Source organism: Pholcus phalangioides, unplaced genomic scaffold (assembly GCF_987345545.1).
Source record: "Pholcus phalangioides strain wild (caught in Gottingen) unplaced genomic scaffold, Ppha-v1.0 ptg000016l_1, whole genome shotgun sequence".
Taxonomy (NCBI): domain Eukaryota; kingdom Metazoa; phylum Arthropoda; class Arachnida; order Araneae; family Pholcidae; genus Pholcus; species Pholcus phalangioides.
In genome coordinates, this window is record NW_028301609.1 from 15,937,510 (window position 1) to 15,958,407 (window position 20,898).

The 20,898-nt window shown below is 34.6% G+C and overlaps 1 protein-coding gene across 4 annotated transcripts in view; it reads left to right on the forward strand.

Moving 5' to 3' along the window:
- Window positions 1-20,898, forward strand: part of Acf (ATP-dependent chromatin assembly factor large subunit) — a 177,806-nt gene that overhangs the window by 61,181 nt on the left and 95,727 nt on the right. For all 4 annotated transcript variants that reach the window (XM_089245722.1, XM_089245720.1, XM_089245721.1 and 1 more), the window contains 2 exons: window positions 7,159-7,260; window positions 14,390-14,477. In XM_089245722.1, the coding sequence (XP_089101848.1) occupies window positions 7,159-7,260; window positions 14,390-14,477 (190 nt within the window). The remainder of the gene's footprint in view (window positions 1-7,158; window positions 7,261-14,389; window positions 14,478-20,898) is intronic.

A 20,898-nucleotide genomic window follows, 5' to 3' on the forward strand; every position in this document is an offset into this window, starting at 1 on the left:
TTGAGAGGCTTTTTTTTTCCTTCATCTTCCGATGATTTGGGGTCATTCGCGCAGAATATTTGTGCACATCGTCTCTGATTGAACATAATATATATTTTTTTAGATCACCATTGAAGTTTTGGCCTCCAATTTCACTTGTTTTTTTGCATAGGGATTTTTAGAGATGTGAGGTGAGAATATTCTCCTGGGTGTAAAAATTAGAGAATAATCGAGAATATTCATTGTTCTTTTAAATAATTTTTTTTTTTTTTACTAATTTTATTTATATTGTGAAATCTGTTTTCATTGCCTGAAACATTTACTACAAAATTTTTGGTGTAATCACCCCCCAATGACAACTTTTAGTTCAAGAATATTCTCCAGGTCATAATGAGAGGTTATAAAAAGTTTGGTTATAAAGATTTTAGAAACCATTAGATTAACACCTTAAATTATTTTAAGATTAGATAAATTTTCAGAAATAAATTCACAACAAAAGAAATTAAATCAAAGTTGATTGATAAAGATAAAGGAAGCAATTATTATACAATCACCTTCATTCTAAGAAGATACAGAACTGTTGTTGTTTCAATGCACATACACTTAAATTCTGTATATCTCACATTTCTTCAAAAGTTGTGTAATTCAGCCGTGTTGGTTTAATTTTCTTGCTTTCAAACTTCAATATCGTGGTCTACAAACTTCAATATTCTCACAAAGGACTACTATTATAAATTACTAGAGAATATTCTTATCAAAAATAATTATTCTCAAGTTATTTATCGAGATTATTTATTATAATACATGTTATTACATAGGTATATTCTTGATAATACTCTCTGGCCCTAGTGCAGAATGTTTAGCACTGTTCTGCTACGAGCCCTCAGCTGACTGGAAATGTTCTGCAGTAAAAATCCCCATACATGTAATAGTGCTTTTATGCACTTCTTAAAATTATTCCAAATTGTTCTGCGACGTACGTCGCAGATTTTTGCACATTCTGCTTTGGGGCTCTCCGGAAAGATTTTGGTAACTGAAGAATTTTCTCAAGGATATTGTATGTAACTATATATTGTAAATAAGAGGAGAATATTCTCATCAAGAACTCATAGGAATATTCTCAAGTTATTTATAATTGTAGTCCTAGCAGAGAATATTCTTGAATATTCTCCGAAAGATTATTCTTGAGAATTTTACATCTCTAGACTGACAATAATGTGAAATTTTGAAATTTCTCAGTGTGTCTGCTAACATAAAAAAAAGGTGTCATTATGAGTAGGAAAAGTGAAGGTTATTTTGGTTCAAAAAGTTTTTAAGAAAAAAATGAATCTTGTGTGCTAGGCTCCTAAGAAATTAGATTAGCACCTATAGGGGGGAGGGTGAATAGGACACTCAGCCTTTAAACACTGTTTTTTTCCCATCAATAGATTACCTTAGTGCAGCTTCACTCATAACAGGAATAAAAGCGAAGAAGGCTGTTGGTTTAATGGGAAACAAAACGGTTGCAGATAAAGAATTATAGTATGGGGATGGGTGAGACAGTAACCAGGTTTGTCAAATTTGCTCCCTGAGTAGATACTTATTTCCCTCATTCCTGGACTGGGTTTTTTAAAGCCTAAAAAATTTTTAATAATAAAGGGTTTTTTGGGGAAAATTGTTTTCAAAAATGTGTTGCTTTCAAATTAAAATTTCATTCTAAGGTTAGTTTATGTATTCTAAAAATTTCTGCATAGTGCAGTGTTTAGAAAATGTATATTTTTAAGTATTTTTATACATTTTTTTGGGAGCGAAAATGAGATAATTTCTTGGAATCACGAATACATAGGTGCACGATTCACATATTAAAATGTAACAATAAACTGCAAACAGAAAATGTAACCATGAATATATGTATTATACCAATATGTGATATTTATCACATTGGGATATTTTTATTGCTTATTTATAATGCACAATAATTTTTCACACAGACACAAGTCCTTGTATAAATAAATTGAAGCCTCTGTGAAGAAGTAAACGAATGTAAATATTAGGGCTCCCACTCGTCCTACTTTTTGGTAAAATGTCCTACTTTCTCAGTTGTGTTCTGGTTTTACCAAATCCTATCTACAAAATTTGTGTAATAGGTTTTAATTGAGAGGGAATCATTGATATATTGCCAAATAGTACAAATGTTGAAGAAGGCAATGATTCTGCCAAAGCAGAAATTGTATCGTTTTAAAGTTTATTTGGGGGGGGGGGTATGTGGACCATTTTGTTTATTAATTTTTCATTTGCTTAGTTTGAGGGTTCAACAAGTGTAGTACTCATTAAAAACTTCGGTCTGGATGGAAAAAATAATTTTGTATTTATTGTTTCATGGTCATGGACAGTAACTAGTAGTCATCATTCAAAATTATGGTGCACATTTTGTGTATTGGTGAAACAACAGTGCATTACAAAGCAGTTGGATACATAGGCCTATTCTATGTTTGGTGATTCTGATGCTACCCAACAGCATAGCTGCCAAGTCTCCCGAATTTTAGCTTCATTGCTCGACCTCCCGAAAAGTTCTTAAATCTCCCGAATTTTTACAAAAATCACAAAAATCCCTAATTGTCCCTAAAAATTCCCTACTTCATTAAAAAAATCCCCACTTACGAAAACAATCTCTAAGGAATTTCTTGTGGAGCATGAAGCCTCTTTTTTTTTCCCCTTTGACGTCACACGACGTAAATGGGGAAATTCCCTTTTTGAGGAAGTTTTACAAATCCTCTGATGGTAACAAGAAAGTTGTTTGTCTTATCATGCAGGGAAATGGCTTAGCAGCCAATAGTCCTGGATAATAATTGAAGATTATAGTGACGCGCATGTGGTCAAAATTTCTTTTGTTGAAGTTACGTACGTGCGATATAACAAAGCATGAATACTGATAAGCAAAAAAATATTTAATCAATTTTAAAGATACTTATCCCGATGAATTTCCTTTCATCAAACGTTCCAGAAGAGGGCAGATTTTTCCTTTTTGTACAAGTTGTGTTACGGGCATAAACATCGGTCATGGAAAGACTGCCATCATCACTCGTGAAATTTAAAAAAAAACATCAAGCAAGTGTCGCAAAAAGTCAGTGTTCTTCAAAAATTGACGCTTTTTTCCACTTCATCTTCCGATGATTTTGGGGTCATTCGCGCAGAATGTTTGTTCACAGCGTTTCTGATTGAACACAATATTTATTTTTACATCATTGAAGTTTTGGCCTCCAATTTCACTTGTTTTTTTGCGTAGGAATTTTATTCCCAAGGGTTTAACTTCCATGTGTGTAAAATCCTTATTTTAATTTGACTTCAGTTTTTGAGTAGGGATTTTATTCCCTACGCTTTAACTTTTGTTTGGAAAATCCCTATTTTATTTGGAAAAATCCCTATTGTATTTATTAGGAAGTGGTTTTAGCATAAAATACGGATTTGCGTGAAAATCTCCCGAATTTTCATTTTCAAAAGTTGGCAGCTATGCAATAGCATTGTCTTCTGTATTTTTAGGGCATGCAGAGGCATAAACAATGTATACAATACTCAGCAAAGAGCTAGGAATGGAAGTGCTTCATTTTTCAACAATTGCACTGGTATTGAACTGTAAAATGTAAACAAATTCCTTTAGAAAATAGATGGCAATGCAATTGACTTATTTACATCTTGAATTTTACATATTTTGCACACTGCTTGTGAAAGTGGCCTCGAAGGAACGTCATTCTTAAAAATCTTCATAATTTGCTCCACATTATCGAAGAAAGTTGACATGTTGGACTGTGGAAGACTCAAAAAAAAAAAAAAATTATAATTTGAGAACAGAAGAGAGAGTCAAGTAAGCTATTAGTATTAACAGACAAGATGGTAAAAAGAGGTGTAGATAGTCACAAGACCAGATATTAAATGAGAACCAAAAGAGACCAGCATATCAACACATTCACTCAAAACATAGAGGGAAGGCGGGTGGGGGGCAAGGTCTGTTACAGAAAAATTGAGTGGTCCAAAGCTTACAGGAATTCCTCTCTTGAAACTGAAATAGGTTACAGAAAAAAGGGGGGTGTTGCATGTAAAACATCTCAATGTGAAATTTGATCCTTTTTCCTCCTTTTAAGACACACCAGAGAGGAAAAAAGCAATAAATTGTTTTTTGGAATGCCACTCTGCATTGCACTTTAAATAGGCTAGTCAGTAGTGGCCAATGTTCCCAATTGGGAAAAATCATAGGAAAAGTTTCCTGGAATTCAAACACTTTTTTTTTTTTGTCCCATTGAGCATTTCTTATCATTCTTGACAATATTCAATAATTTAAAAAAAAATTGAGATGCATATATGTTCACAAAAACAATTTAATAATTTAAACATAAAATTAGATATTTTGCTTTGAAAATGGAAGATTTTAGAATAATAAATTGATATGATAAAAGCTGAACCGAATAACTTTTGTCTTTTCTAAACTAAGTTCAGAACCTTATATGTTCAGGGGGAAAAAATAAGCTATTTTCGTGAAAGAAAAATATTTTTTTGAATTAATCAAAAGTATGTTCCCAATTGGGAACATTGGCTGTTAAAAGGTTAAGGGGAACTTCCATTAAGCCCAGGAAACTTTAAATATTTTCTTGAAAGCCAAAATCTCTCGATGCAGAAATGTCTCAAAAGTGGACAAAGTTAGATAGCAAAATCAGCTGTAAAGTAGAAAATGTTATAAAAGAAGTTATCGAGAAAAAATGTTAATCCGAGTTGTACAGCCGTAGCTTATAACATTCCCAAATCTTCATTAGCCCATTATGTTAGACTCAAAACATGCTACTGATCTCTCGAGTACGTTTCTACTCGAAAGCCTTTATAAAAAATTTTTATTTCACTTATCCTTGTTTTATTCACTTTATCCTTTTAAGCCAAACATTGGAAATCAAAAATTATTTACTTGTAACCAAGCACCAAAAAATATCCTTATCAGAGTACCTCAAAACTGCTTCTAAAACGTGTTATGGGTTAACAACTCATTGCAAACTCTTATTATAGCATATCAGTATGCCTCCTATTTATCAAAATGAATGTGCTGAAATAGATTGGCTACAAGGATTCGTGTATCATCATAAGGAACTAATAGATTATTAGATCACTGAAAGTGACGAGTATGAATAGAGCTAGCAGTTTTAATTCAACAAATGTAGAAGACTTATTGTGCTTTCACCTCATAGCCAGAACGTGGTGGATTACATATTTAACATTTCTTGAGTAAGTTGTAGTTATTTGTGTTCAATTACTTCGTTTTTTTTTGTGGTTTCCATGAATTATGAAATCATGAAATGCTATAATTAAGTTATCTTTTTGCCATGACTGGCTATCGTTTCCATTCTGCAGGCAAATTTCCCACGTGTTGCATGATGTTATTAATTTTACATTTTAAAGTATTTTTTCCCCTTTACCAAATAAAATTCCATTCTTTCAGGGATATTCATGTAAATTTCCAAGTCATTCTGACAAATGTCTCTTCTACAGTGTTATAAATCAAAATTTTAGTTATAATCATCCTATATATCGTAAATCATTGCTAATTAATCTGCATTATTTATGCTTCATTAAATACATTATATTCACCTAATTTTTATTATAGTTTTTGCAAAATATCTTCCTAATTAAGCATACTGAAAGTAACCGGAGAAAATATCTTTATATGATAATAATACTAAAAGAACACTAAGTAATTCATTGAGTTAAGCAAAAAATAATTAAATTGCAAAAGTTGGTTTTTATTAAAATGTGAGAAATATTTATTGATTAACTAATATAGAATTAGTGTTAATTACATAAATAAGTATTTTATTTTAATTATTAGAAGTTTGAATGATTTTTCAGAAATTTTATTGTTTTTAATGTTAATACTATTTAAAACAAAAAGACTGTTTAAACCAGTGTTTCCCAAAGTGGGCAATATCGCCCCGTGGTGGGCGATAGAAACTACAGACTTAACATGGGATCCTATGGGTTCACTTGAGTTGGGGGCGATGAGGGGGAAAAAATTGCTGAGGAATGGGGCGATGGAACAAAAAGTTTGGAAAACTATGGTTTAAATGAAAATTTTTTTTTTTTTGGTTTTTTACCAACTCTTAATGCTGTCCTGTTCGTCCCTGTCTTGAGGATGGGTGGCGAAATTTGGACTTTTTCCCGAAACTTGTGATTTTTCCCACATGTATAATTGTTTAACCAAATAATGTTTAAATTGAAGCTGGAGAACATAAATGTGAAATTATACATAAAACTTGCTTTCCGATTGTATATTGCAAGGAAATAAATGTTGACGAAAAATGCCCCATTCATTCCTTACTTCCTGTAGTGTTTTTACTAAATTGCCAAGCCCTGGTGTACAGTATTGGTGCACAAACTCCAGCTTGTGACCCTTATCTTGTATTAATCATTTATATTTTGCCTTTTCAAAAGAGTAAATATGCAGCCTGCACGATTGGTCTTGGTCAAAATATGGCCTGTAAATGGGAAAGTTTATACACCCGTGTTGTAGATCAGTGATTCTTAATAAGGGGTGTGAGAAGCAAATCTTAGTGGTGCTAACTGGCTGGACTTGACAAATAAAAAAAAATGCAAGCTTCTGCCAAATTTCATAGTTTCTTTCTCTTAAGAAAAGGATCCAAAATAGTACATGATTTATCTTGTCTGGGGCATGGAAACCTTTTTCATGATATGCTAACATGATTTATGAAAATTCTGTTTGACTCAAATTCTCACTTTTCATATCTAAAGAAATAATAGGAGTCAGTGTAGTTTTTTTTAGTCATCGTGTCAACCTGGCAGCCGGAATTTGTCAAGTCCTGCCAACTGGCAAATATGCTGTGATATGAAGTATTGATTTGGTTTATATTGATTATTTGGAGGAGTTACGATTAGAAACTATAGTTATCTGGTGGTCATGGTAATGTTAACCTCTGTTGTAGATCCTCAAAACGTTCAGGGCTGCATTTTGTTGACACTTTCTTTTTTGTACTATTTTTTAAAAGGAAATCGTATGAATTTAGACCTCTACATTGGACTTCAATATTTTCAAAACTTACATTGTGAATTTGATTACCAAGTTTCATGCTTTATTCATAGAACTTAATTTTATCTTTGTAATTATGAATTTTAATGCAATTAAAATCATTGATTAAAATATTACAGGAAGACTAAAGTGTTCAAGAATGTAAGTCCTGATAAGCTAAAGTATGAGGTTAAGCAAAAAGATACTGGGAAAACACTTACTGTGAAAAGTCAATGTATAAAGTGAGTATAATTTCTTTGGCAGTTTATTAACCCTTACAGTTGCAAAATGTCTCCTAACTTCATGCCTTGTAATTCGGTACTTCCCAGTTATCTTGTTTTCTTAAAGCCCTTTTATTTCAGTAATGCCAATCTCTGATACCATTCTGAGTTTTTTTCTGATAGCATGTTTTCTATCCCTCCCTAATCTTTCAGATCAATGATTAATCAACAGTGAGCAGCTAGTTTTTGTTCAGTTTGATGACAAAAGCACAGACACTGTGTTTTTTCCTTCTCTTTCGGGTAGTGCAGGAAATGCCCACAGTATAAGTAACAGAAAAATAATTTCCTTTCTTTTGTTTTTTTCAAAAAATTATTTGATTTTTAGGGCAGGGGGCATTTTCACTTTCTTAAAGAAAGTATTTTCCCTTGGGGGAAATGGAGTTTTGCAAGTTAATGATTTCCACTTTGTGAGTTATAAAAATGCAGATCAGGGAAATTTTAAAAACTGCTTAAAGGGTTCAACCCTTAGCTTGTGGAGTGGGCAAGTTCTTGGTTGCTTTGACCTGCTACAGTTAGAAGGGTGATTTATGGAATTATTTGTAACAGATTTTGGGGACAATTTTATTTTGAACTTTTTGAACTTTGGCCAATCTTTCATCGCTTAAAGGCTCAGCATTAAATCCAGATATTCTGATGGAATTACTGTCACTTTATAGGATTTTTCTGCTCTTTCCAAGTACATGCTTAGTTTGCATTAGGGATAGGATGAATAGTGATTTGGCCAAACAGCTGAATACCGAATATTTGGCGGCCAAGTATCAATTTCCTTAAAATTCATCAAAATTATAAATAAAATTGTTGTTTTTAATTGAAAATAAAATAATTTGTAATTTCAAATGATTGATAGTGCATTTTAATATTAATTTATTATTTAGGTATTAAAAAACTGGTAACCAAAAGATTTTTGCTACAGTGATACTGATGATCAAATTTAATGATGATATATCCTATTTTAATATTATAGTGATACCTCGGCTAATGAAGATGATTTGTTCTAGAATCACATTTGTCAGCAGAAATGTGATTTTCCGTAGGTTTCTATGGAAAATTGTTTGATTCTTTCTAGCTTCTGCCAAAAATTTAGTTTTTTTTTAAACACAGAGGAATGTTATAAAAAAGACAAAAACTGATTGAAGGCTAAAATGAATAGCTTCAAAATTGTATAAATGAGAATATACAGGAAGATCTTTTCATTTTTCATAACCAACACCAGCTTTAGTCTAATAAAGCTCATGTTGACATGACCCAATCGAGTTCATGTGTCCCCATCCATTTGCGATTTGCTCAGCTAATTTCTGTCTCTTATATACGTTGATGGAGAAGATAATCTCCCAGACTGTTCAGCTTGAGATAATTGGTCTCAAGTGACATTCATTCTGATGATTGGTGCAAAAATTCAGCTGGGTTTCACAAATGAAACATGCGAAATACAAATACAATGCCATAACAGGCAAAATGCCCAACAAGGTGGCTGAGAAAAAGATGCCCATATCAAATATGGATGTCATATATTTCTCAAAAATACAGCAACCCAATTAAAAACACAATCACAAAAATTATAAACAATATATACACATGATAAAATATTATACAATGCCTATAAAGAATATTATGGTTGTCTTATTCTAAGTATGGATAGCTTCTCGATTTACCCTAACATGTTAATCATATTTTTTTTAAACATGTCAATTGTGTTAGAATTTAATACCTCTGGGGGTAAGCTATTCCATTTATTAACAACCCTATTAAAGAAAAATTCCCTGTGACACCATAATCTTGCATTGTTCCTCACCAATCGATACTGGTGTGCCCTTGTAAAAGCAGTCGATTGGCGGTGTACTAAAAGTTCATGGTCCAGCCTATCCATCCCATTGAAAATTTTGAACACTTCGATCACATCTCCTCGACACCTGCGTTCATCCAATATAAGCATATTCAAAAAATAAAGTCTCATCATAACTCAAGCCCTATGTGCTAATAAGGCAGGACTTGGCACTGGTCACTTTTTTAGAAGCTGATCATTTTTACTACATATTTTTGGGCCCAGATCACTTTTTCCACTTTTTTAGCAAAAAGATACCTCAGTCTCTTGCGCTTTTCCTGTAGCTACGTTTTTCTTTTCATGTAGGAAAATTATAGGTTCAAGGTCACCTGTTTTCTTCCTCTCTTCATACAGCTAAAGCAACGTCCCCTATCAGAGTTGCTAGATTGGTGGTTTTCCCGCCAAATTTGGCTGGTTTGAAAACGGTTCGGTGGGAAATTTTTGTCTTTGGCGGTGAGCAAAGAAGGTTTTTCTTTTTCACTTCAGTCCCCAGCTCGTTTTTTCCCCGAAAAGGCGGAAGGGGGAGGGGCATCCCGCCCAGCAATGGAAAGTCTGAACATTCAATCACAATGTCTTTGCCTCGCCTCCCCCAAAACAGTGTGTACACCTCCACTATTTCCAAACAGCTGTAGGTTAGTGTTTCCCACTTTATCATGTTGCCAATATCACCCCCTCCTCTGTGGATTATTTAATGGTCCGGTGGAGAAGGGCAACAGAAGCTATAAACAGGGATGGGATTGCTGTGCCATTAGCAATTTCCTGTTACATACTGCACCATAATGTTGATTTTCTGAGAAAATTTGGTGCTTCTGCACCAATCTAGGTTCTCTGAAATTTCCCTCTTCAACTTTCATTTCCGATGTTGTTATTTGAGTCATGCTTTGACGTCAACCTCGGCATTGCTACTGTAATTTATAGAAAACCTTTCTGTATGTTCAGTTTTTTTTTTTGTAGAATTCATCAAGATGCCAGTTCTGCCGAGATTTCCTGCATTTGGGTGTGAACGTGGTGCGTCCGTATTTCAGATTCCGAAAACAAGTGTCATCTCAGATTGATAAAAAAAACCGAATTTCGAGCTAAAAAGTTTGGGTTTTTTAACCAATCAGAGATGATGCAGATTTTCGGAATCTTGAAATACGGACGCATTGATTGCACCGTCGAGCTGGAGGGAGTATGACGTCCGCGGTCTTTGCCTTGGAAGTGCTGAGAACGTCGTCCGCAACATACTTCGTCAGAAGATCACGCGACTCTGTGAAAACACACACAATCTCTCTCTCTCTCCCCCCCCCCCATTATTTTCTTATGAGATAATTCCCAAAATTAATGAAAGTGATAATTTTAGCATTAATGAAAGACAATTCCAGAATTAATGAAAGAAAAATTTTAGAATTAATGAAATAGATAATTTCAGTTCCAAAATAAATGAAACATAATTCAGCGTTGATGAAAAAAAGAATTCCAGAATTAATAAAAGAAATTCTAGTTTAATGAAAGAGAATTTCAGTTCCAAAATAAATGAAAACGATAATTCCAGCATTAAAGATAAATCCATAATTAATGAGATAATTCCAGCATTAATAAAAAAATAAATCTGTAATTAATAAAAGAATTCCAGCATTAATAAAAAAATAAATCTGCAATTAATGAAAGAAAAATTCCAGAATTAATGAAAGATAATTCAGCATTGATTCAGAAGTAAGCAGTGGAGTCATTCTCAAAATGCTAAAGATATTGATGTCGATGCCAATCTTCTGAAAGCTGTTCGCAGCTCGAATCAGAAGTACCAAGACAGACTTCAGCACCAAAAACTTTTGATAAGAAAGTTTCACGACCAGATGAGAATCAAAGACTAAAAGCAGAAGAAAGGGAGTTGGAAATTCAGTTGTCATCATCGAAAACTATGCTGAACACTGCAGAGAAAATGATACAGGTGGGGATAAAGAGGAAAAACTTTGTAGAGATCGAAAGTGGGCAAGTTCGTCTGAAAACAATGAAAGAGAAAATGTGTAGGGTTCTTTAGAAATTAGAGGAAAATAGTGTCACATGAGTCAACAAAATGTCATGAGGTTTTTTATGTATGCTTATTTGTTTGATTTGTAATTTACTTTTTTTTTTACGCCCAGCTTGGATTAAAACTAATTTTTACGTCCATACAAGTGGATGTAAGTTTTATCGAACATCAAGAGAGTTAAATGAATCAACAAGAGTTAAATAAAATCTTGACCCAAAATCGTAACAGATTTCCGTAACACAAACGTCACAGATTTTTCTAACACAAAAACGTCACTGACTTCCGTTACATAAAATTGTCACTAATTTCAGTTGCTTAGAAACAGGTTCTTTTAGAGTTTGTGATTTTATATTATAGAGTAGATTTGTATAGGGGTCACAATAAAAAGAAAGGGATTGTTGTCATTCATGTAGTTTCTCTTAAAATATTCTTGATGTTAAACAGGAGATGGCTAATAAGTTGAAAACATCTGTTGTGCTGAGAATTTCAAGCTTTGTTACTTTTCGAATACTTGATATAGATACTACTTTGTCTTAAAAACGCTGCATTTTTGAAAGATGATTAAGCAGCGAACTATTTCTACCACTTTGTCTTGAAAACGACACATTTTCTAAAGATTGTTTAGTAGCGATAGTCTAAATTGAAACACTTTAAATCATGAAATATTTTTTGTAGATCATGTCTGAACAATTCATCACAATACTCTAATGTTATTGTTGAATGTATTGTCAATTTGGGATATAGAATTGGAAATGCCTCTCAGCGGATACATAAGAAAAAATAATAGTGGATCCCGAACATGTGCTAGAGAGAAAAATTCAGGTTGCACCATTTTCTACAGCAAACAGTGAATATAGGACTTGAATTATTTGCTGCTCTTGCTTCTTTTAATTGTGCTGTAATGACTCAGACGAGTAGGAAAACACATCTGAACAGATTATACAGCCTTGGGTATCATATGTAAATAAAATTCGTACTAGGTAAAATAAAATTTGATTGTATTTTGTGTGCTGCCATTCATAGCATAACATGAATAAAAAATCCACTAATGTGTGGGTGGAAAAAAATTCTTTCCAAACTTTGTGTTATTTCTTTGTTTTGTTCCTTTAAAAGTGAAAACTTTCTACTGTTTTGAAATTTTTCCTACTTAAATTCATTTTGAGATGAGTTGTGGAAAGCAGCACAAGGAAAGGCATTACAACTGCTGCCTTACAGTTGGTGTAATGTAATTCTCTCTCGCATAGCTGTTGATAAATTTGCTAAGATATTCAAAACTTTTCTGTTTAACAAAATGGTTAGTTTGGTTTAATTATTTCTTATAATTTAAAAATAATCAATTTGTAAGGGTTCCATTAAAATGCAAAGTTCAGTGAAAACAGTTCATACGATTGCAGATTGTCAAAATTTGGACACTTTTTACTACTATTTAAGTCACTATTTGGTCACTTTTTTAAGCATTTTGGTCACTATTTTCACTAGTTTTGAGGCCATAAGTCGTGCTGAGTCCTGATAAGGACACGTAGCTCTTCTCCGCACCCCTTCATCCAAGTCTATGTCCCTTTGTGGGTATGGTCTCCAAAACCTTACAGCATACTCCAATCACAGACGAACTAAGAATCGGAAAAGCGGAAGAATGACTTTAGGAGAACGTGAAGAGACGTTTTCTTTGAAAATGAGACCAAGCATTCTATTCGCTTTTTTGACCACCGCTTAACAATGTTCAGAAAACCTAAGCCGCTCGTCAATGAGAATTCCCAAATCGGGCACCCTACTTGCATCCGGGATAGAGACACCATTCAACTCGTAAGAGAACCGTACCTTGTTCATACCAAAATGAGCGACCATGCACTTATAAACACTAAACAAATACAACGCGACAACAGGCAAAATGCTCAACAAGGTGGCTGAGAAAAAGATGTCCATAAAAATATGGATGTCATATACAGTAAAACCTCGATAAGTCGTCACCTCAAGTTATCGAAAAAATTATGACGAGTTAAGCAGAGTTCCATCAGTTTCAATGTGCAATGTTATGAAAATCATATAAATTTGAAGTGATATGACATTTATTAAAGTATGAATCATAATAACAATATATTAATAAAATTTATAGAAAAAATAATAGCAATTTTTTCTTTTTTATCTCTTATTACTTAAATTATTATGGTGAAATGTGCTGTACACTTTGATTTATACTAGTAATTTTTAATTTAGACTAACAGAGAAACTATTAGTCAGCTTGGTGGCAACACCACTTGACACCATCTGTAAAGTGGTGTCTCAACCCGCAGCTCTACCAATATCTTCTATAGCAGAAAGCCTCTACATGAAGCTCGTGACGTCACTGAATTCGTTCATTTTATTTATAGTCATTGCATATACTGCAAAAAAAAAGTAAAGATTTTGCATGTCCTGCTTTATTCAATGGCTGCAGGTGAAATGTAAGATTTCAGTGACGTCAAAGCTTCGCGGAAAGGGTTTCTGCTGTAGAATCTGTTGGTTCTTATTGATGCCCGAACGTGCAAAAACCTGTTTTTCGTCACAACCGCCTCACACTTTGGGATAAAAACAGATTTTTGAATGGTTCAGCGTGGCGGGTCTGGACCTGGCTTCATTTGCATAGTGCATGGTCGAGCTCGCAGCACTTGTGTTGGAAAGAATGTTTTGTCGTAGGAGCTCTGCTAAGAAAACGAGGATGGGGGTCTAGGGTTGTCGGACATCCGTATATATGGCCAACAAGGGTGCATGCAAGTTGCGATTGCTTTCAGAGGCGCCGACATGAAGAAAATATTGGGGGGGGGGGCTCAGCCCCGTTACAAAATTTATTTGGGGTTTAAAAGGCCTCGGCCACACTAGGTTTCGGTGCCTATGATTGCATTGAGTATTCATGAATTATCAAGGAACTCTGCAACCTCGGAATTTTTTGGGAGTTGGTGGGGGATCATATGGCCTGGAGCCCTCTAGGTTCCACTGCCACTGTGGTGCTGTATTTAATGAGCTTTGAATTAAAATTAAAAAAAAAAATTTAAGTGATTATTTCTATTGTATTATGATTGTTATTCTAAGGGGATACCCCATGGCAAAGCTGAACATTCATCATTACTGACGAGCTTTAAGCCAATGTTGGCATGTCTGCATTTTTATTTTCTTATCTTTTTCTAAGTTATTTTTTTCCAGCAACCTTGTTGGACAATTGCCCCTTCTTTGGCTTATTTTGTATTTCTCTAACATATTCAATGTATTTTTTATATATACAGTCGTCCAAAGGGATCTTATACGAGAGCCAACAACAAGCTGTTTCTCAAGCATCACACAGTTTCAGAAAATGGAGTCTTCAAAGTGAAAGTATGTGAAGGAAATGTAGCTTTTGACTAAAAAATTGTTCATTTAAAACGTATCCTTGACAGAAGAAATCCTCATGAGCCTATTGGCCATTACAAAAGCATTAAATCAGGGTTGCCAGATTTGTTGCCTGGGTTTTACGCGAATAAAAATTTCATTTAAAAAATAATACTGTAGAGCAGCGGTTCTCAACCTTTTCTGACTCGCAGAGCCCTTTTTAGCGTAAACTATAAATTTACTGTAGAGGGACCTGGGAAAAATAATGACCCAAGAGGTCTTCAAAGAACCCAGTCTAGGTAGGGATCGATACCAGTTCAGTTCCTGTTAAGACTGAAATTGTATTTTATAAGAAAACAGACTAAATGAAAGAAAACACACTAATGGCTAGAAAAGAAGCTTCGACTAAAAAAATTTAGAATAATCTGAACGCCTCGAAGTTTAGAGACTATTGCAATATTTAAAAATATATCTGTGTGCCAGAGGTAAAGAGCACCATGTACATTTTTTTCAAAAGTGAGATAACACTATTTTTTGCTGTACTTTCATTACACTATACATATAGGACACTATAAGTTCTATTTCAGTAAATTCCAGAGATATTCACTTCATAAAAGGCATTTATATGTGCTTTAGCGGCAAAGGGCTCCAAGTAGACTTGAATCTGTATACCTCTATGCTATGTGTACTACACCATCCAGACAAATTACATTTCATAGTTTCTAGATATAGTTATGCACTATTGATTGTGATCCAGTAACTATGGAGAAATTATTCCAGAAAATCGAACATTTTTCAAATTAATATTTATCCCGGTTTTCATAGTCATAAGCCGAAAAGTTTGTGCACCTATGTCAGGGTCCGAGAGTTAGACATGGGGGGGGGGGGCATGACCGAGATCAAAGACTTGGACGTGAATATGTTAAAATGTTGGGGCCCCTATAATCGGAGGCAGGGGGTGCTGGGCAAATCCCTCACTTCTCCATGCAGAAACTTTACTATGTATAATCCAGGGTTGGTGAAAAAAAAAAGTTTGTTTGAAAGAACCAAAAACCGGGTTTTTTTTGTTTAGACCAAATTTTTTTTTGGTTTAAATAGCATTAATATTAAAAGCAATAAAATTTATAAAAAATCATACAAACTTATAATTAATTAAAATGAAATGTTTATTAACGTAATTAACACTATTCCAATATTAATCAAACTACAAAAATTTCTTACATTTTAACAAAAATTCGCTTTCGCAATTTCTTTTTTATTGCTTAACTCAATGAATTACTTTGTATTTAAAAATTCTTAATGTTATTATTAACCGTATAATATAAAGGTTTTCGCTCCAGCTACTTTCAGTATGCTTAATTAGGAAGCTATTTTGCAAAAACTGCTATAAATATTAGGTGAATATAATGTATTTAATGAAGCATAAATAATGCATATTAATTAGCAATGATTTACGATATACCTGGTGATTATAACAAGTTCTGATTTCAAAACACTTTAGAAAACTAACCATCTTCAGAATGACTTAATTAAGCATAACTTAATTAGCATTGCATGATTTCATAATTCATGGAAACATTACAAAAATGAAGTAATTGAACAAATAAAACTACAACTTCCTTAAGAAATGTGAAATGTTATCCACTGTATGTGTTCTGGCTGAGGTGAAAGCACAAAAATGCTTGCTCAAAAACAGATCAGAGTATGCGATGGTCGTGATGTGGATGTGCTTGCAATTCACCAGAGTTTGCAATTTGACCACTGACCACTACTCACAACATTTTGAGATAATTTTTGAGAATTTTAGGATATGGTTGGGGATCCCGTCTGGGCCAGTAGAGTGGGGTTTTAATTTTTTTCGGAGATTCAGGAGACCAGCTTTAGAAAAGGAGATGGGACAGGAGTTATGAAGTGAATCGAAAAAGACATATTGGGGGGGGGGGGGGTGTGAAGGATCAGAGGAAAAAACAGAAGAGAAGGCCCGGTTAAATTCGGAGGCAAGATCGAGGGGAGAGGTTAGATCCGAGTTGGAAGTTTTGAGCGAGGAGGTACCTGCTGATTTGGGGCGAAGAAAATTCCAAAATTTTGAGGGATTAGTTTTGAGATAGGAAGGCAATGAGTGGGATAAGTAGTTGGATTTGTGGCGAGAAATAAGGTCTTTGAGGTTGCGGGTGGAGGTCGAGATTTTGTTTCTGAGAGTAGAGGAGTCGTTAAATTTGAGTTTAGAGATGTCACGTCGAATTCTCCTTTTGAGATGGATAATGTTACAGTTGATCCAAGGGTTAAAGAAACTTTTAGATGAGGAGCACTTGGTGGGAACAGTGGCTTTGCATTTATCTATAACAGTTGTGAATTTACTCCAGAGACGTTGAATATCGTTAGAAGAGGAGATGAAGTCTGGAAAATGGGTACGACGGATATTTTGCATGAGAGGGTAGTTGGCCTTGTTAAAGTTGAGTTTTCTGGCGCAATAAAAAGGAGGGATAGTATGATGAAAGAAATCTAAAAAAGGGATTTTGTGGTCGAAACAGCCATCAAAAACTGAAAAATGTGAAACCGGAATTTTGTTGGAAACCAATTAGGTCTAATGTGGAGATTGAGTGATTGGATATTCTTGTGTGTTCCAAGATGGTTTGGACGAGGTTAAATTTTAAGAAAATGTCGAGAACTCTATTGTTAATACCATGGTTTCCTTAGAGGGACTGTATTTTATGCCAATCTATACCGGGTAGATTCCAATCACCAGCTATAATTAGAAGATGAGAATTATGAAATCGGTCCAGTATTGTTTCAAGTTCAATGAAGTGGTGAAGGTCCGAGGCAGGGGATATGTAAAGGGAGAAAATTGCAATGGGAGTGCAGTTGTGATGATGCCATTCGGCACCGACAATTTCAATATTTGATTCAAGAGGGAATTCAATTAGGGCTATAGAACTGTTGAAAGCAAGGGCTACGCCTCCTCCGCGTGTGTTTCTGTCTTTACGAAAGGCAGAGAAATTTGGTATTGCTGATATTACTATGCAACCAAGTTTCTGTAACTGCAAGAAATTTTGGATTATGAGCCAGTAGGATGGATTCAAAAGAAGATATTTTATTAATTATGCTTCTTGTATTAACTTTTCCGATTCTGAAGAGGTTATTTCGGGGAGGGGAATGGGAGATTAAGGAGGAGGGAGGGTTCAAGGGGTGGGGACTAAAGGGAGAGGAGGTGAAGGTTGGGGAAGGTCAGAAGGTGTAATACTGGGAGGGGTTTGGGAAAACGGGGTAGCATCATTAGATCCTTCATACCCAGATGTATTTGATGTTCTTGATAAGAGCAAAGTTATGAAAGAGTTTAACTTTCAGACCGAACTCACTGTATTTTTGGGAGCCCCCCTCCCCCTCCCCCAGATTTTTCCACGTATCCTGCATGTCTCTGGTGAAAATTTAGCGGATATTGAAATGCTAGTGTTTTTTAATTTAAATGAATTTTTAAGGATTTCAGTTTTGGTTTTGAATTGATTAAATTTAATAATTGAAAGTCTGGGGCCTGGGATTCTTTTAAAGCCAATTCTATGACAACGGTCGATGTCTGAGGTGGAAATTTCAAGTTCTAGAAGGTCAGAACAGCATTTAAGTATTTTAGATTCGAGGGTTGCGGTGGATTCAATGTCCGAGGTCTCCTCTGGTATGCCGTGAAAAATTTGGTTTGACCGACGTGAGCGGTCTTCTAGGTCGCCTTGAGGCGAGAGAAGAACGAAGTTTGGAGAGGTCGGAGACTTGGTGTTGGAGATCTTCAATAGGTAAAAATTTGTCCTCTACCGCACTCAGACATTCAGATTATCTATTGAATTGGACACTAAAGGAATCTTGCTTTTGGGATAGGAGCGTGAGTTGGTTTAGTATGGCAAGTTGGGTATCCTGGATATTGAGAAGGATGGGGGAATCGGAGGGGTTGTCTGGTGCTTTTGAAGGGTCAGACAGGGAGCTTGATCGTGTTTGAATTTGATAAGCTTTGGGCGAATGGGTGACCCTTGGGCCGGGGTTTGACTCGATATCACCGGAGAGCAAAAGCAGTAGAAACAGGTGGGTAGGTAGACAAAAAAACTACTAACCCTAAACAAAAAAATGACTAAGGTAGGTCACGACAAAAGCAGACGTCATAGGTAGAGGAGCTATGGGAGGAACAAAAAACAAAGTACATGAGAAAATCAGATAAAGGATGTGAGATCAACAAGAGTGAACTAAAATTAAAAAGCTTAAGAAAAACAAATAGAATACCGCGATTGATATATATGAAAAAGACTAACCTGTAGGAATAATACGGGTATAAACATCTTGCAGAAAGATAATATGTCGATCTCGCAACCATGTAACACACTGTAGAAAATCGTTTATATAGCAGCCGGGGAACGCCCCGTGTTTGGGAGAGAACCAGTTCCAGGTGGCAGCATCAGTTGAGGAGAGAGTCCACTTTGAGTGTGGGGAGGCACGCCGACCTGTGAGCGTGAAAGAACAACACAGCTTGCTCTGGAAGTTGTGGAAAAAAGATCAGCAATAGATGATCTGCCGATGTTTTTCCTGGTACGGGAACAGTAGAGAAAAAACAATGAGTCGTGATCGTGTAGCACAAACAAGATCTGTAGGAATAATAATACAGGTATAAACATCTCGCGGAAAGATAATATGTCGATCTCGCAACCTGTAACACACTGTAGAAAATCGTTTATATAGCAGCCAAAATTTTTTCTCATTCTTACCATATTTTCTAACCTTTGGCTACATTCTGATGTTCTATCTTTAGCAAATTCATGAATAAGGATTGCATCACACATCTGAATGTAGTGGTGTATTATCTCACATGGTTTCTTTTTCCCTTCACAAAGAAGCAGCAACAGTAGTGACACCATCATGCTAGGGGCAGGTGGTGCTATGATCCAATAAAGACACCAGCTGTCCCTAAAGGACAAAGACTAGTGTACTAGTAGTTACATTACAGAACAGATATTTTAATTTTCTTTCCCATAAGAAGTAGCACATCTCACACTGTATATCACCCAGCCTTAATATTCAACAGTTTTTCTACTTTCATGGTTAATCCAGTTACGCAAGGTTCTACTGTATAGTAGTAACAGATTTATGAAAAATAATCAGCTATATACACTGTGGTTGTAATTAAAGTTTTGATTCCAAAACTATACAATAAGTACTGGTCAGAATGACTTGGAAATTTGCATGGATATTCCTGAAGCAATGAAAATTTGCAAGATGTACAGAAAGCTGGGTGTCTATCAAGATGCACATTGCAATACCAGCAAAGCAGCTGCTGAAGACAACAATAACAGGATGACAGGACACCTGGCCCGCCGTCAGTTCACTTGACCTTAACCCTTGCAACATCTGGCTGTGGAGGGTACCTCAAAATGTTATGAACAGTGGTCGGATTGCAAACTTTGAATTGCGAGCTTCAGTTTATCCCCTTATATGTTAGTTCCTCAGGAATATTAACATGGTCGCGCGTTTGGTTTAATAAAGGTGAATTGCAAGCGCATCCACATTATGACCATGGCATACTCTGATCTATTGTTGAACATGATTTCTTGAGTAAGTTATTGTTATTTGTTTGATTACTTCAATTTTTTGTGATGTTTTCATGAATTATGTAATCGTGTAGTGCTGTAATTAAGTTATTTTGCCATGACTGGCTATCTTGCCCATTCTGTGAGCAAATTTCCCATGTGTTAGATGTCATTAATTTTACATTTTTAAGTATTTTTTTCCCTTTACTTAAAATTCCATTTCTTCAGGAGTATTTGTCAATTTTCAAGTCATTCTGACAATCATTCTTTTTTTTTACAGTGTTTTTAAATCATAACCTTAGTTATAATCACCCCATATATTGTAAATCATAGCTAATTAATATGCATTATTTATACTTCATAGAATACATTATGTTCACCTTTTTTTTTATTATAGTTTTTGCAAAATAGCTTCCTAATTAAGCATACTAAAAGTAACTGGAGAAAAAAACTTTATATTATATGATCAACATTAAAAGAATTTTCAAACACACCAAGTAATCCATTGAGTTGAGCAAAAAATAATTAAATTGCAAAAGTTTGTTTTTGTTGAAATTTAAGAAATATTTATTGGTTGGTTAATATGGGAATAGTGTTAATTACATTAATAAACATTTTATTTTAATTAATTGTTAGAAGTTTGAATGATTTTTCAGGAATTTTTTAATGTTATACAAATACAAATACAACGCCACAACAGGCAAAATGCCCAACGAGGTGGCTGATAAAAAGATGCCCATAAAAATATGGATGTCATATGTTTCAAAAATACAGCAACCCAATTAAAAATGCAATTAACACAAATTACAAACAATATATACACATGATAAAATATTATACAATGCCCATAAAGAATACTTATGGTTGTC